This window comes from Ambystoma mexicanum, chromosome 7p (genome assembly GCF_040938575.1).
Source record: "Ambystoma mexicanum isolate Mex_15411 chromosome 7p, UKY_AmexF1_1, whole genome shotgun sequence".
NCBI classification, from domain to species: Eukaryota; Metazoa; Chordata; class Amphibia; order Caudata; family Ambystomatidae; genus Ambystoma; species Ambystoma mexicanum.
The window spans coordinates 932,487,833-932,505,319 of NC_090939.1; the positions used below are offsets into that span (position 1 = coordinate 932,487,833).

Consider the following 17,487-nt stretch of genomic DNA (forward strand, 5'->3'; position numbering starts at 1 on the left):
AAATACATTTAAAAAAAAAAGCGAATCAATCGTGATAAAATGTAAACCTAGGTAAAACAAGAGGGGAGAGCCAGAGGATTAGGGGAGAAAAGAAGATAAAAGATGAGTTTTAAGATTTGACTGGAAGATGCAGAGAGATGAAGCAGAAGGAAGTGGGAGGGGGAAGGGAGTTCCAATGATTGGGGGCTTAGAGACCAAATGAGCGCAAACGAGAAGAAGTACAGGTACGTTTGGGGGACAGTTAATAGAAATACATTGTGTGATCTTGGAGGGAGAGATGGGACGTCAAACAAAAGTAAAGCAGAGAGCTAAGACGGAGCAATGTCATGGCTGAAAACAATTGAGAGAAAGCGATCGAGAAGACGAGATTCTAAAGGAAGTAATGAAACAAAGTAAGGAGGATGTAATAGAAGGCCCAATGGCTACAGAAAAGAGGAGACAAATGGAGGAATTATAGACTGAGCAAAGGGAGAAAAAAATGCAGAGCAGGAAGACCGAGCAAAATAGATGAGCAATATTCAATACGGGTAAAGACATTTTTGTGGCATGGAAAGAGAGGTGGGGGCATGCACGACAGATGTTAATAAGTCGATAACGACAAGTGCGAGTAATAGAAGAAATGTGAAGAGAAAATGAGATGGAGAGAGGGATCAAAGATAATGCCCAGGTTACGTGCAGATGATGAGAGAGAAGGAGGGAAAAAGAGATGGAGGCAGAAAACTGTGTGGAATAGTAGAAGCAGGAAAGAACAAAACCTCAGTTTTAGATGGGTTGAGATGAAGAAAATGTGGACATCCAGTTTTGAACAGCAGAAAGACAGACAATAGAGTAGCAAGAAGAATCAAAGGAAGAGAAAAAGATCTGAGTGTCGGTGTATAGATGAAAAGAAAGATGGGGATGAGAGGAGATAAGGGTCGAAAGAGGAACAGTATAAAGAGAGAAGAGGACCAAGTACCGACCCTTGAGGGATATCCTATAGAAGAGGGAGTGAAGGAGAAGTGTCCAGCCCCAAGTTACAGAGAAGGACCGTTGGGAAAGATAGGAACGGAACCATTCAAGAACAGGCCCCAAAAATACCCAAAGTAGAAATGGAGGAGATGAGAAGAATGATCAACAGTGTCAAACGCAGTGGACAAGTCAAGAATAGAGGAGAGCTTGGAGTGATGAGCAGAGAGGAGAGAATCTGAGACATGTAGAAGAGCAGTCTCTGTAGAGGGCGAAGGACGAAAGCCGGACTGGAGAGGAGAGAATGGAGATAGATTCAGATAGCAGGTAACCTGAGTGTAGCCAGCCTGCTCAAGATTCTTAGAAATAAAAGGCAGAAGAGAGAGAGAGGACGAAAATTGGCAGGAATAGATAGTCAAGAGTGGGTTTTTCCATAATGGGAAGAATTAGTACATGCTTAAAAGTAGTAGGAAAACAAGAATTTGCAAAGGAGGAGTTAAAAAGAGAGGTGAGATATGGAAGAAGATAAGCATATACTTGAGGGATGAGAGAAGAAGGAAGAGAATTAGAAGGAGAAGCAGTAGGGTGATCATGAGCTAAAAGACCAGAGGTATCGGAGTCAGCAAGAGGGGAGAATGAACAAAAAGAATATAGGGGTGGACAGAACCAGGGAGAAGGAGTAACCGAAGAGGTAAAGGCTGAGTGGAGGTTTGCTACTTTAGATGTGAAGTAGTTTGCAAAGTCTGAGGAAGAGAGACGATAAAGCAGATGGGTAAGGGGATTTAGGAGACCGAATATTGTGAAGAAGCTGATGGAGACGATGAGTGTGGTGGGATAAAGAAAGTGTGAGTTCCGAAAAGTATGCTTTTTTTGTAGTAAGTAAAGCAGATTCAAAGAAGGAGTGCAAAGTTGAGAGCGTGACAAGACCAAAGGGGGAGCAAGTATCTTTCCATTGCCTTTGTGCTTTGCACAAGCTGCAGCGAAGGAAAACAAGATCAGAAGAGCGCCAATGCTGTGAAGTTTTACGAGTAGGAGAAAAAGGGCGTCGAGGAAAAGTTGAGTCAAGCAGCGATGGCACAAAAGAATGTAAAGTACTAGCAGCTGTATCGCGGGGTGGGGGAGAGAGAAGAGCGGGATTGATGGAAATGAGGAAGGTGAAGGAGAAAGAGTTAAATGAAGCAAGATTACAGCGAGTGAATATAGTCGAAGATGAAGAAGTAGGCAGGTCATGAAGGGAAACCGAGAAAGAAAGTAGTAGGTGATCGGAAGCATAGAAGAGGCAGGAAGACGCAGGAGAGGGAGGATGAAGTGAGGAAAACATTTAAATCAAGGCAGGAACTGGTCTGATGGGGAGGGTTGAGTGGGGGGAGGGTAGAAAATGCAAATGATGTCATCGAGTAGAAGCAGCAAAGAGAACAATGAATTAGAGGAGGGGAGTTTGAAATCCCCATGAAGAAAAAGAGGGTAATAAAATGGAAGAAGGTGGGATAAGAGAAGATTAAGATGTTCAAGAAAATCCAGAAGGACGACGATAGACAACAAGAAGGGAGACTGGGAAAGGATTAGAAAAGGATGAAAAATGATATTCAAAGCAGGTGAAGCTTGGGAGACTCGAAGGAGGAGGTAGAAGAGTCCAGGAAGAATTATAGAGAATTCCCGTGCCCCCACCACGCTTGCGTGGGCGAGGAGTGTGAGAGAATAAAGTGGAAGCAATATGAAGGGAGGCTAGAGTGAAAGAGTTATCCGGGGTAATCAGGTTTCAGCTAGACAGAGAAAATGAAAATTGGACTGAAGAAATTAATCCAGACTAGAATGAGATTTGGTACAAACTGAAGGAGTGTTCAGAAGAGCGTCAGAAGTAATGAAGTAATGAAGAGACAGAAAAAATTCGAAATGATTGCATGGGGGAAAAGTATGATGGGTTGTCCTCAATGGAATAGGACAGGGCATAAAGACGGAGAGGAATATAATGACTGGATAAGTGAGTCGATGGCTAGTTGACGCATGATCCGATGTAAGCAGGGATGGTTCTAGTTTTTGGACTCCATTGCCTGCAGTTCAGGCTTCCGCTTTTCTCCCCAGTCCTGGTGGTGTATTGAGACAGTGGAGTTTTGTTGCATTCAGGCTAAGGAGCTTTTTGATTACTCGGTTCTCCAGTGTGTCCACATTTTCAAACGTGGGATTAGTCATTGTTTCTGAGAAGGCTGCAAGATGCGGTTTGAATCTTTGATCTGCCTAGGATTGGATGTGGGCACGTGTGATCCCTGGATTAAGGGCAGGTTCATGTCTGGGACATCGGCTAAAATCATCTTGTGTGTATTTGGTAAAAATCAAGCCTTCGTGGGATTTTGAGATACTCTCTTATAAATTAATATTTGTGTGTTTTTCCATGGACATCCATCATAGATTTGTTTCCTGTGAAGGAAGTATTTCCTTTTTTACATTCTGTTTTGGGGTGTTTTATGGTTATAATTAAACCTTATACACTGTTTTCACATACATATAATACAATCATTATTCATAAATAACCAAAAGTTAATGCGTAGTTTGTCAATAAAAAAAATGACCTAAAATAATATAGAAAGTTATAACAATGTATTCAATAAACCGCTTATTAATATCACATTCACCCGACCAATTGTACTTAATTGCTTCTTTAACCACTGGCAATGTTTAGTCTCAAATAAATATTGAGAAACAAACAGTGGTCAGGCAGGGACCTAATTGATTGCCATTTCAACAACGTTCCCAGAAGAGCGGGATTTCACTATTATCTATGTCATGTAAAAAGTTTTTATAAAATTCCATTTTATTCTTCCATGCTGAACATTTGGGAAATAAAAGTTTTAACGATTCCAATTCATAGGGTGAAATGCACAACTGACACATACACTGCACAGGTACACCAGAAGGTTTAGTCGAAATTTCAAAAAGAAATCTCAGGAATTTCTTATTCCATAAAAATCTAACATATTTATGGACAATATTGTATCTGCATGAATGTAGACAATGACCGCACATTCTACTACTTTTTTCGGAATATATTGTATGTCTCTTCTGTCTGCTTGCATGATCTTGAGATAAGGGCCCTCTGTCAAAACTTAAATCAATCCTGTCTGTTTCTTCCTGATCTTCACTTAGTATGAATTCCCCCTCCTCCTCACCTGTGTCGTCTGTAGAAGAATAGTGTAGGTGTCTCTTTTTCTTACGGTCTTTTGCCTTTTTATTTTTTTTATTTTAAGAGATACGCCCTTCCCCGGATGGAAGCCACTCTGCTGCCTCAATTTACCAGGAAGACAAAGGACCCACTTCCGAGGGAGCCAATGAGAGGAAAAAGCCAAGGTTGAAAAAACCTCTCTTGGATGTTACCGAACGTTCCTTCCTCCAGTAGTGCAGTTGTTGTTGCTGCTGGAATCCGCTTGAACAGGAATGAGGTAAGTTCTCTGAAACGAAAGCAAACTGTGTCCACAGGGTTCAGAGCACAGCCAAAGCAAGAGGAGGATTCCAGCGCCGATTAGCAGGTAAGTAAATATGAAGGCAATGGAAGCGACCGATAACCAAAGTTAAGCAGGACCCCAGGGAACGGTAATCAAGAACAGGAGGAACGAGGGAAAGAAAGAGGATGACAGAAAGATAGAGGAGAAGTAAGCCGGTAAAAAGGGGAACTGGAGAGTAAGCAGAGGCACGAAAGCCAAAAGAAGAGCACTAGTGTGTTAACTCGAAAGGACGCAAAGCGATAGGGTTGCAACGCAACGAAACCAGGAAGTGGCGGGACCATAAAGGCACACTGAACATTAAGGACCAGAGGAAATAGGCTAGACTGCTACCAAGAAGAGATCGAAACCAGTGAACATGGAAAACGGACTAAAGTAGAATCAGAGAGAAAGACCCAAACCGAAGGAGGATAGTAACAGTGAACACAGAAGAGGGTCAATAAACAAACATGGACAGAGTAGAGATTACCGGCGGCGCAGTCGCCTGGACCTCCATAAGCGCCAAGTTGGGAGGTGCATGACACCCTCGTTGGGAGTCTGCTGGAACCCGCTGCAGACTTGCCTTACCGGCTCCCGATATCCCGCTGCTAGCGCCATTGCCCATAATATCCTGGTAAGTTCCCATTGCATGATGTCCTGTAGGACTCCAGGGGATGGGAACAACTGAGCACCGGCACCGTTGTTAACGGTGGAAGTGCTTTAGTGATTACTATGCTGGTAGGGTCCTGAACTCCCGGCATGTCGGCCCTTATAAAGGTCGGCAGGTCTGTTTGCTTATAAACGTTTATTAGCAGAATAAACAAGAAGTCACTAAAGCTGTGTATCAAAGTCCCCAACATCTTTTTTTCACCCTTGCTGCCATTGTGCATGTGTCGCAGAGATTTCTAGACGTAGACATTTTTATTTTTTCACCACTTCTAATTGGACATCTGGTAAATACCAGGTTTTATGCTTAAGTTGTAAACGTTTTTGTTAGAATAAATCATAACTTTACTCTTGGAGCAACTAATGATTAAATGATTTTCCTGCGCATAACCTTCCAACGGCAATAATGCCAATTATAGACCTATGGGTGTATGATCTAATATAATTAGACCATCTGCATATGCCAGTAGTGATGGATGTACATCCTCGAACTAAGGTGGAAATTATTGTGCATCCTTTAGTCTGTCTTGAAGGTCAGTTATAGATATTAAAAAGTATCGGGGCAAGGATGCATCCCTGTTTCACCCCAGTATCAGTGAAAATTGGAAGAAGACATTGCACCTCAATTATCAAGTAATTCCTACTGAGGTGCCGATATATAAACCAGCGCTGCATCCTAGCCACTCTTTTGGGAAGTTTGTGGGTTGTAGCTTTAAGAGGCAGTCCCAGCACACAGTAAAAGCTGTAGAGAAATCTATAAATGTCACATATAAAGCAGGAGAATTTTTACTGAGACACCAAATGGTTGAACAAGATTCTCTAAATCCAACCTGTGTCTTATTTAAAATTGCATTGTTTGTTACCCAGTACCAAAGGTTTCGTAACAAAAGTTTACAACAAGCGTTGTCAAGGGAATAAAGCTATTAGAGGGTAATTTACTGGATCAGCTCTTACCGCTTTTTTATAGATGGGAATAATAGCTTCATTCCAGGAAGCAGGAGCAATTCCTCTTCATGTTTTTAATATATATTGGGGTAGTGCATATGATGCCCAGTTTTCTGGTTGCTGAACTAACTTCATATTAGCATGCCCATCACGACCTGGTGCTCTAGATTTATTCAACCTCTTTAATCCGCTGGCTATTTCTTTGTGATGCATGAATTGGGTGGTGGACTGTAGAAGTACCAATGCCTTCCCCGTAACGTGCAGCGTTCAGCACGTTGTATTGCGGGGGGCAGCCCAAACACCAAACACTTGTTGCATACAATTTCTAATTAAGATGGGCCAAAATGAAAATCTCATGTCGATTGGAGCTTCTGTTGAGGCGCAGTGATCAGTTTAGTGAATAAACATTTGATCGCTGATTTTCCATCCTATTAAGTTGAATCTGGTTTTCTAGTGTGAAGTTGCTGATGTTTTTCTGCAGGCGGCGGTACATTATCTTTTGCTGAGCGCAGGGTTCATAGCCGTTCCCTTGACCCCTTGATAATACAGATTTTATGGGATGCCTGGACTATGATGAAATTCATTAAAGATACCTGGCAATGGGCTTATTTTGTAATCTTTGGAACAGGCCAGAACAGGTTGTCAAAGCTGTTTGTGTGTTACTTCTGAAAAGTGAACCTTAGAAGGTTTCATTTACCTATCTTGACAATTTCTAGCTCCCCTCCCAACATGCATGGCAAAGCAGAAATTAAACTTTAAATGAGGTTTTGGTTCTTACCTATATTTCGTATCCTTTTGTTTAAAATAAAACCTACGCAAATTTGGTCAGTGGAATTTTATGTACCGTGAGGTTTCACATAATGCTGCAGTAGGACTTTTATTTTTGATCGTTTTGTACTCTTAATACATAACAAAGACCGCCCTTAAGAAGGAATTAAATTTTAAATTTAAGTTTTTTTGTTAGCTTTTTGTTCAAACAAATTATGAAAGGGAAACCAGCATTTAACGTTCCTTCCCTTTTCCAGGTCTTAATTGTTCCATTCCACGTCCTCAAGTTTTCAATGCCTGTCTCCTTTGTTCCCTTAGCGAACCGTTTAACCCCCGCCTTTCTATTTGTGAGACCATGATCTGTCCGTCTCTTTGCTAGCTCCCGCCCTCCTCCTCGTACTGTTGTTTTGTTGACATCTCTGTGGCCTATGGGGGTTGGGGGCTTCAGAGGACTCCCACTAGTTTCATTCTTCTTGGGCACCAGGCATTTTTGGAGTCCTTCATTAGGAACTGCATCACTATGTTTCAGTCCATAAGGAATTTCTGATATTCTCCCGGAGAGAGTAGGTTACCCTTTCCATGGCTACTAAGTTCCATATCTTCCCCACCCATTCGTGTTCCGTGGGCACTTCCTTTGATTTCCATGGGCACTTCCTTTGCTTTCCATTTACAGGCTACTAACGGGGCCCCGGCCATCACCAGGGTCACGTAGATTTTGCGTTGAGCTTTCGTGGGCAGGTTTTCCAGTTCCTCACCTAGGCTCTACGCCAAGGTTTTCCTTCACCTCCACGCCTAGTATTTATTTTACTGCTTCTTGTATCAGGCCCGAGAACGGTAGGACTTTCTGGCATTGCCACCATATATGGCTCCAGGTCCCTTCTCCCCCACAGCCCCTCCAGCAGAGCTTAGATGATGATTGGTAGAATTTACAGTCTAATGGGGGTGAGGTGCCATTGGTACATCATCTTTGTCCATATTTCATGTATCTCTATTGACGGTGCCAGTTTGCGGATGTTCACCCATAGCCCCATCCATTGTTCCATGGTTATTGGTTGTGCCTTTTCCCTTTCCCAGCTGGCCATGAAACGTCTCTCCACTGGTTCCTTCCCTTGTTTAATAAGGCTGTATAGCGGCCCACCTGAGTGTTTGTCCCCTGTATCAGTAGTCAGAAATGTCTCGAACGGGTTCAGATCTCTTGTTGCTGCCTCTTTTACTTTGGGCTATTGGGTCCATTGTTTCAATTGGGATTGGGCATAGTGGAATATATCCCCTTCTCCCACTCTGAAGTCCATTTTTCATTGGGGGAAGGCTTTTATCTCCCCTCCCTCGAACATATCTCTTATCTTGTGAGAGCCCCATTCCTGCCATTTGTCGAATCCGTTCCCGGTCACCCCTGGTGTGAATTGTGGCTTCCTGAATATCAGAGTGAGGGGTGACGGGAATGTGGTGAGTTTGGACTGCTTTGCCACCTTGTCCCATGTGTTCCCGTCCATGGATTCGATGTCGCTACAATACTTGTTATGGGGTCTATCTATCCTGGGTATCCATAGGATTTCCTCTAAGTGTGTTCCCACCACTGCCCTGTCCATTTCCCCATCACTTTTGTTTTGCGGTCGTCCCTTATGACTTTGATCTGTGCTGCGTGGTATTAAGCTTTGAAGTCAGATTCCCCCGCCTCCTATTCCTGGGTCGCAGCATCCTCGGCCTGACTCGCTCTGCATGGCACACTCTGGATGTCCTGATCTCCTCCGACCTTCCCCTTTCTATCCCTCTCACCACTCCTCTCTCCTGGAGTGATCACTTTCTCCTTCCCTCCCAGCTCACCCTCTCTACCCCTCAGGCCAAGCCAACTCCATCACTGCCACCCACCTTCTCGGTTGTCCGACCCATGAATTGCGTGTCAATTGAGGCTTTCAATGCCACTTTCTCACCCCTTCTCCCTCTTTTGCTGACTCGCACCCTGACACAGCCCTTTCCATGCTTCACTTTGCTATATCTGATACTCTCGATATTCTTGCCCCTGTCATGAGGATCCGCCTGAAGCCCAAAGCCAAGTGCAACTCCTGGTATGACTCCGACCTCGTCACCCTCAGAAGCAACTGCAGGGTGGCTTAGAGGAAATTGTGTGCTTTTGGTACATCCTCTGACAAACTGGCCTGCCGCCTGCTCCAAAGGCAATACCGGCTCTCTGTCCTCACCAAGAAGAGAGCTCACATCCAAGCCTGCATCTCTGAGGCATCTAACAACTCGGCTGAACTCTTTAAAACCTGCAAGGAACTGGCCAATCCTGCTGCAGTCTCTACCTCTCCTATCCTCTCCTAGGCCCTCTGCACGGCACTGGCTTCTCATTTCATCTCTAAATCTCAGGACATCCTGTCCTTTCTCTCTCTCCTCCTCTCCCTCGCTCTATTTCCTGCTCTTCCTCTGGCACTTCTTTGGCGGCCTCTCCTCCCTCCTTCTCTCCCTTTCCCCTGTTCTCCCCAGACAAGGGTTCTAGACAAGTCCGATCTATGAAAGTCTCATCAAAATAGGTTCATCCCTGTTCCTCCAAAACCATCAAGGACCACATTGACTCCTTGACTCCCTGGCTCCTGCTCTGGCCGACTTCTGCAACCACTCCTTTGCCACTGGAGTCTTCCCTTCCCCCCTGAATCATTCCCTTGTGCACCCTCTTCTTAAGAAACCCTCTGCTGTCCTGCCCGGCTAACTATCGTCCAATCTCCATCACTCCTTTCCTGGGCAAACTCTTGGAAAAGTTGGCCATCTCCCAACTTAATCTTCACATTGACTCTGTTGGTTGTCTCCATGATCATCAGTCTGGCTTCAGAGCTGCAAGAAGCACGGAAGCTGCTCTCCTGTACATCCGTGAAGACCAGCTCTCCAACCTTGATTCCAATGCCCCCTGTGTCCTCAGCCTTTGACACGGTCAAACACGACATCCTGCTCAACCATCTCTGTGATAACCGGGGTATCACCGGTCAGGTCCTGGAGTGGCTGACTTCTTTCCTCTCTGATCGACCCTCCCAGGTTCAACTTGGGTCCCTCCTCTCCTCTCCTCTATCTCTACCTGTGGTGTTCCCCAGGGGTCTTAACTCTCTCTCTGGCTGTTCAACCAATACCTGGCACTTCTTGCTCACTGCATTGCTGCGCTCTGCCCCAACTTCCAGTGCTATGCGGATGACTCCACTCATTTTCAGGCTACCTTCAGCCACCTCTTCTCCCTCTCTCATCTCTGACTGTCCGCCATCCAGGAGTGGTGTGCCGCCAATGATCTCTGCCTTAATGCCAGTAAGACTGAGATTCTCATAATCGGCACACACGCTCCCTCCTTTCCTGTCACTCTCTGGCAGGCCTCTTTTGACCCTCTTCCTGCTCCCACCTGTGAGAGTAGGGAGTTTATGTGGCTACCACAGGGCTGCCTTGGCTCCTCATCCTTACTGGTCAAACTGAGCAGCATGGTGTGGTGTCTGACATTAAAATTATTGAAGATTGATTCTCCATACTCGCCTGATGTCCCGATAGTGACGGATGCATGTAGGAATAAGGACAAGTTAGTGGTGGCCCGAAAGTGGGAGGGCTGGGGCATCTCCACTTTGGGTGACCTTTTTGAGAATGGTAGATACAAAGGACTGAATGCATATCTGATCAAACTGGGTTGCCCAGCGGGCAATTCTTGCGGTATTTGAGAATAGCGGGGTGGCCAAACGGAAATGGCCTGGGTGGCCTGCAGAACCGGAAGAGACCCCGTTGGTGGCTTTAATGTATTCCCTGGGGGGATGGCTGGCTTCCGGTATCCAGATTGTATGGTATTCTGACCAATCGCCCCCACCCTCAAAGCTCCAGGTTGAAATTGCACTGGGAGTCAGACCTAGGGGAAGACATTTGGGGAACGGGAGTGGGAACGCATACTCGGTTACCCCAAGTGTCCAGGAAACCTCACTTCAAACTGATCCAACTGAATGTATTGTACCACACCTACATGACACCCAACAGAGGTGGCTAAATTTAATAGTAGCAAACAATCGAAATGCCCCTGATGTGGAGGGGAGGGTGCTGATTTGATTCATGTGTTTCGGAGTTCTATGAGAACGCATGGCTTCTGGGCTTGAATTGAGCAAACATGTAGAAGGGCCGGTGTTACGAGATACATTTGGAATACCCAGGAGTGTTTGCTGGGAGCTTATCCGAGGAACAGCAAGCACAAGCATGTTGGTTTATGGACATGGCGTGCATCCTTGCGAAACGATGTGTTGCCATGACCTGGAAGTCAGCTGGGGGGGGCCACAGTACTCCTGATGACACAAAGATTTTGAAACCTGGGCAGAGCTGGAGACCAGGGTGTGGTTCAGGTCAATGCGGAGCCTGGACACAACTACAGGGGGAGCATATGAATCCTGGAAGATGTTAATCTGGGACATATTTCACCCCTCGGATGATAAGCCTCCATGAACGCCCCTCCGGTGATTGCTGTGTTACTCTTTGTGAACTTGCCACTCTCCTTCTGCCCTCTGGTACCCCATGGCCCTTATGCTAAGTATGAATATGGGCCCTGACCCGGACAAGGTAATTGATGCCTAGATGGCCCTCACACCCAAGTACTGACCACACCACTGCTCTGGCTATGACCGAGTTTGCATGCATGGGGAACATGTTGTTTTGTTAAAATCTGTTATATGTTAAATGTATTGGCGGACGGCAAGAACTGCAAGTGAAATCATGCGAGGTACTGTTAAAGGAATACCTGACGGTATCCCTGTTATTTCTAAATGGCATTGTGTTTCCCCTCTCCGGGTGCTTCTTTGCTCCAAGCTTGTTCCCCCCCACCCCCCCCAGATATGCTTTCATGTGGCTGAGCTCTTTTCTCGGGATTTGTTTTCCTGTGTGGTCTTCTATGGTGTCTCTTGGGCCGTTCAGGCCCCTTTTCTTTTTTGTTTTCCTCTTTGGGTAGTCTTTTTTTGTATTTTTTTTTGTTTTGTTTTTTGGTTGTTCCTTCTCGCTGGAGATGGGGTCGACTTCTATGCCCAGGTTGTTTGCTCCTTCCTCTACTGAGGTGATTCTCCTTTGCCTGCTCTCAAGTTCGAACACGAGGCCGAAAGGGAAGGTCCATTTGTATTTGATGCCTCATTTCGATAGGTCCTGCACGGTTTATAGTCAAAGGGTCGAATGCAATTCTTTCGAACCAAAAGGATCTAAAAAATACATTTCGAATGCTCGCTTTTTTATTTTTTTTGGGGGGGGGGGCCCGACTAAACCCCTGTTTTTGGGGGAAATACCCCAATTTTTTTCTATACGAAAAAAAAAATATTTAATAAAGGCATTCAAACTTTTTTTTTTTCGATCCCTTTGTATCGAAAATATTGCATTTTGATACTATGTATTCGTTACTTTGACTGGACACCGTCCTGCACTATTAAGCGCATCATTCTTATCTTTGTGAGCGTGGTCTGGGAGAGGTCTTGGTATAGTTGTATGGTGGACCCATTGAAGTTAAGATCATTTGTTCGTCTAGCAGCAGCTAGAATTCTTTTTGAGTGTATTCATGCATGGCTACCAGGACGTCTCTTGGTCTTGCGCCCTGTTTGTTTCTTTTTGGCCCCACTCTATGGATCCGATCTACTAGGATTTCAGCAGGGTCCTCTGCGTCTACTAGGTCTGCAAACATTTGTTTAACTGACTATTAGCTCTGCATCACCCACTGCCTCGGGCAATGCCCTAATTCTGATGTTCGCCGTCCTTGATCTATTTTTGAGGTCCTCGGTTTGGATCTCCAAGTTGTATGTAGCCCAACTAAGTGTTCCATAAGGTCTCGGCTTTGTTATTTGTGTCCATTCTCACTTCCAGCGTTTGTAGATCTCCCTTCACTTCCTTTAGAGCCCCTGTCAAGTCCTCTCATTTTGTCTAGTTGGGCTTGAATGGTGTTCGCCATCCTGTCCCCAAAGTTTTGAAAGCATTGTGCGACCCTTTGTTTCTCCTATTGCGGGGTCTCCTCTTCCTCCCGGTCTGCCGACTTGTCGGCGTTGGGCTGGGGTCCCCTCTCCTTCCTCCACGTTTTCTGTATTGCCCTTTCAGGGGTCTTTTTGCTTCCTTTCGCGAGGGTCTGGGTTTCTTTCCCTCTATATTTCGACATCTTGAAGTACCGATAAGAACTGGGGGGGTGGGAGGGGCAGTGGGCTCTTGCCAGCAATGTCTGTGAAGTCGTCTCCCGTCCCTCTGCAGCTCTTGCGCCTCCTGGGCCCCTACTATGAGTTTGGCTTCCCGCATAGGACTTGCTGCGGGTACCTTCATTATTTTGTCCTCTGTACCTGTGGTGGCTTCTTGCCTCAACTGAGACGGGTAGGGAGTTTGAGTTCCGGGCTGGGGACTACCAGCCCCACCCTGGTTAGTCTAGTTGCTGGCACTGTATGGGGTCTGGTCTGTTTGGGATCTTCTTTCTTGGCCTCGTTCCCCCTTTTCTGGGAGGCCCCACTTGATGAATGATGTTCCCTGGTGTAGCTCCTCCACTCCCCTTGTGGGGGGTGGGGTAATGCCGGAGGCCGGAGGCAGTGCTTTGGGGTGCAAGGCTCTGTGTATCCCCTCTAGGGGGAGCCGTGGCCTTGCTGCAATTCTTTTGTGTTCGCTGGGACCCCTAGCAGGGTAGTGCTTAGACAGGGGGCAGGCGGGATGGCGTCTTATCGGTATTGCTGTAGAGGGTGGTTGTCAGTCTGCTTCCCGGTCTCACTTCCCGGGCCTGGCTGAAGGGGCCCCTGAGGGACCCTCGGATGTTTAAACGAGGCAAAATCACCACACACGAACTGATACGCTAGACACGAGGTTGTATTCCCAAGAACTAAGGTTTATTGCAAAACAAATAGTCCCAGTTGGCCAAATGGTCCCACGCCCCTTGACGTTTGTCTAACAGACCTCTGGAGACGCAAGAGAGCGAAAATTGTACATCAGTTACATATATACAAAATGAGAATCTTACAATCAGTAATCTCACATTCGATGCCGCCCCTAATTCATTCCCTTTGAAGTGGAGGTGATGATTGACCATGGTGACGAATATGACACTTTAGATCACCATATTTAGTAACAGTTTGCAATCTCGAATTTACAGACACTATTCTTTATTTGTGAGAACACAGCGCTTCTGTTTTCATGGACAAGCTGCGTGTAGGGGACTGGCACATTCCAGGCCTTACTATCTCCTGGTTTCGATTCACGCTCTAGAGGTCCGCTTGCTTTCTGGAGCCTCACAGTGCTCAGAAAGGGAGGCCGTAAAGAAGAACATAATTCAAACCCAACCCTTTAATATCAGTTTCGTACATTGCTATTCTTTTAAGGAGACTCGCTAGCATCCGTGCACTGATTAAAATGCCTTGCTCCTTGCCTTCAAGGATATGTGCGGAGAGAACATAGAGAGAAAACAAAATGGCGATTCTGGTCATCTTAAAATGGCCGCACTCTAGTTAAGCTAGTAACTATGTAATGACTAATGAGCATATATTCTTAACTCTTTAAATGAGGCGGTTGCCCCTCGGCCAACCAATTATCCTGCATTGCCTTCCGTTCGAGGGGTGTCTAATTTTTCTAGACTGACAGACCCTCCTCTTGGCCGTATGCCAAATGCCTCATCCAAACATTGCATCTTCCTCCAACCAAGTGTTTGGATCGGATTCGAAATTTGATTCGAATTCTGACTCGTATACACTCGTCTCCTCCTCATTATTATCAATATCGATCACCATGAATTCTTTGATCGTTTTGGAGTCATTACTATTGTGCGTGTTTGGTCTGGTAACATTTTTTTCATTCTACTATTTGTACACATTCCTCACTAATTTCAGTGCATACTATGGGGAGACAATGTATGCAACAACAACACGTCATGAATATTCCTAAAATTGCTAAGATTGCAAATAGCTTCCATCCCCAGGATCGCAACACTTCCCAGAACCAGGAGCTTATGTTCAATTCCCAGCCTCCTTCAGGGGGGTGAAGATCAGAACGTAATGCATGCAATTTTCTTATCTCTTCGAAAATCGTGGGGGAGGAGTCGCTTACAAATACGCAACACGCTGATCCCACGATTTTACAAACACTGCCGCGATCGACTAAGATTATATCAAGGGCCATTCTTATTTTGTAGTGACATCAATCTAATTCCTTTTTCCTCAAGAGTCATGTTATGTAATATGTCGGTTGTTCCATTTATTGTCTCTTCTAATATTCTGGACAGTCGTCTTATATTATAAGAGTTTATTGCTTGGCCCCAAAATGGTATAAATGATTTTGCTATATGTTCTACAATCAACCCGTCTTCAATATTCCAGCATGGTCGTGACCTGGTCAATTTGGCTATATCTGCTGTTTTTGAAAGAAACACCCCAGGAAACAGAAAGCCTAAATGGCAAGTACCTCCCCAGTTTCTAGGTAACCAAGGATATGCTTTTTCTCCACATATGAAGTACACAGGATCTCCCACATATATTGGTTCCACTTCTTTGTCAAGGAATACTATGTTTTTGCATCCAGTGAATGTCCCCACCTGAAAAGAGCCCTTTTTCTGTAAACAGAAATGGACCGAACGTGGATTATAATTTACTGTATAGGAAGGGGGCTTCGCATCCTTGTTTCCTTCTGGGTTCATATGTGTCATGCGATGAAGTAATAGTTGCTTGACAAATACCCTCGTTGGTTCCCTCCTCCTCCTCCTCACCTGTATTGAGTTCTTCTGAGGAACTGTCTGTCTATGGCTCTCCTTTCTCTCCAGAGGTCCAGTCCTTTCCTGTTGAGTTTGGGACGAGCTCCACTGGAAGCCACCCTGCCCGCTGTCAAACAGCAAGGCAGAAGGGACCCTCAGGGAGTCCGCCCCCAATTCCAGGGAAAAGCGTGGCTGAAAAACCCTGGTGTGCGTGAATGTAGTAGCACTACGAATATCAAGGCTGAAGGCTTTCCGTTGAAGTAGATGAGAGGACTTCAATTCCCAGAAGACACTGCTGGAGTCGAGCTGGCGTATGTTTCTTGAGCGCTGTTTTGGATGGAGACCGTAGCCGAAGAGGAAGAGGTCTGCAGAAGGCTGCGGTGGGAAGGAGCGTACAATCGAAGAAGTATGTACCACAAGTTAGGGAAAAAGCACTAGAGCGGAAGAAGGAACAAGGACTACAAAGCGGGATGAACAAAGGAGTGGAAGAAGAAGCACCATGAGAGATCAAAGGCTAGGAACTGAGCGGGCAATCACTGAGGACTGAGAAGGAAAAAACAAGCGGGAATTCACAAGGGGAGTCAGAGAGGACCACTAGCGTACGAACCTGGCGAGAAATGCAAGGTTGCAACGCATCGATTACCGTGTGTGACGCCTATATATATGCGTCATGACGGTAACGTGCAGTGCGTGGGAGACTAGACCGCTGGTGGAGGAACGGAATCAGCCCTTCCATCGACTCCATAGCTTCCATGGAGCGCGCGTCATGACAATATGAAACGTGATCACAGATGATTTATAAGGCACAGACAGTCTATCCTGTGGCATTATTGCTGGTGTAATGTCACACCACTTCCTAGACCACGGACACACCTCCCCACTCGCCCCACCTTGTCTACCCATTCCCGCACTCCCCGACACTCGTGCATCATGCCCCCCACTCACGTCGCACACATCAGGGCACGGCATGGCATGTTTGGGGGAGCGGGTGTTTATCGCCCTTCACGGCGGTGGCAGATCAACTGGAAGCTCCGTCACTTCAGGAACTCACATCCTTTGCGGAGACCGGCGCTTCACGGATCACGTGACTTTGGTTACCTAGCAGCGTTGCAACGCTTTCCGTTCACATCACATGTGACTATACGTGCGTCCCTTCCGAGGGATAAAAGGAGTCGGTGAACCGAAGGCGTTGCTTCACAGCTGTTTAGTTTCGGATCACGTGACGTTCTCTCTTCGTTCAAGGACCTGCTCTGATTCTGACCTCGGCTTGCTCCACGGATTCCTCTTGCTTAACCCTTCAAGTACTTTTTGGATTTGCCTGTTACCGACTCACGCCTGCTCCACGGATTCCTCTTGCTTAACCCTTCAAATACTTTTTGGATTTGCCTGTTACCGACTCACGCCTGCTCCACGGATTCCTCTTGCTTAACCCTTCAAGTACTTTTTGGATTTGCCTGTTACCGACTCACGCCTGCTCCACGGATTCCTCTTGCTTAACCCTTCAAGTACTTTTTGGATTTGCCTGTTACCGACTCACGCCTGCTCCACGGATTCCTCTTGCTTAACCCTTCAAGTACTTTTTGGATTTGCCTGTTACCGACTCACGCCTGCTCCACGGATTGCTCTTGCTTTAGCAATTCATTGGCTAGGACCTCGCTCCTACAAATAGGTGGTTGCCTGTTCTACCCTACAGCACGTTTCCAGCCTAAGCTAGGAGACCCACGCCTTGACCCAAGTTCTCACAGGTATTCTGGTAATTTTGGGGTTTATGTACATGGAGGTATTCGGGCCCTGTTTCTTTGCTTAACCACTGTATCTTGCTTTGCAGCGCTCAAGGGGTTCTTCCGGCTGTTCCCGCGTCCTGGTTTTCCGGACTTCCACCTGTGGCCTTAATATTCACACTGACCATATAACTAAATCGGTCAGGGTGTTTCTTGGGGACAGAGGGGTTGTCCATACTCTACACGACCAACGAACTTCGTAACATGTAATTAATCGTGTTTTATG

General features: G+C 45.9%; 1 protein-coding gene across 9 annotated transcripts in view; it reads left to right on the forward strand.

Annotated features, from left to right (window-relative positions):
• Positions 1 to 17,487, forward strand: part of SENP7 (SUMO specific peptidase 7) — a 1,759,378-nt gene that overhangs the window by 16,925 nt on the left and 1,724,966 nt on the right. For 5 of the 9 annotated variants that reach the window (XM_069637250.1, XM_069637259.1, XM_069637253.1 and 2 more), the window contains exon 2: positions 4,188 to 4,379. The exons of the other annotated variants lie outside the window; for them this stretch is intronic. In XM_069637250.1, coding sequence (XP_069493351.1) covers positions 4,308 to 4,379 — 72 coding nt within the window. In that variant the 5' untranslated portion in view covers positions 4,188 to 4,307. The remainder of the gene's footprint in view (positions 1 to 4,187; positions 4,380 to 17,487) is intronic. 9 annotated transcript variants of the gene reach the window in all.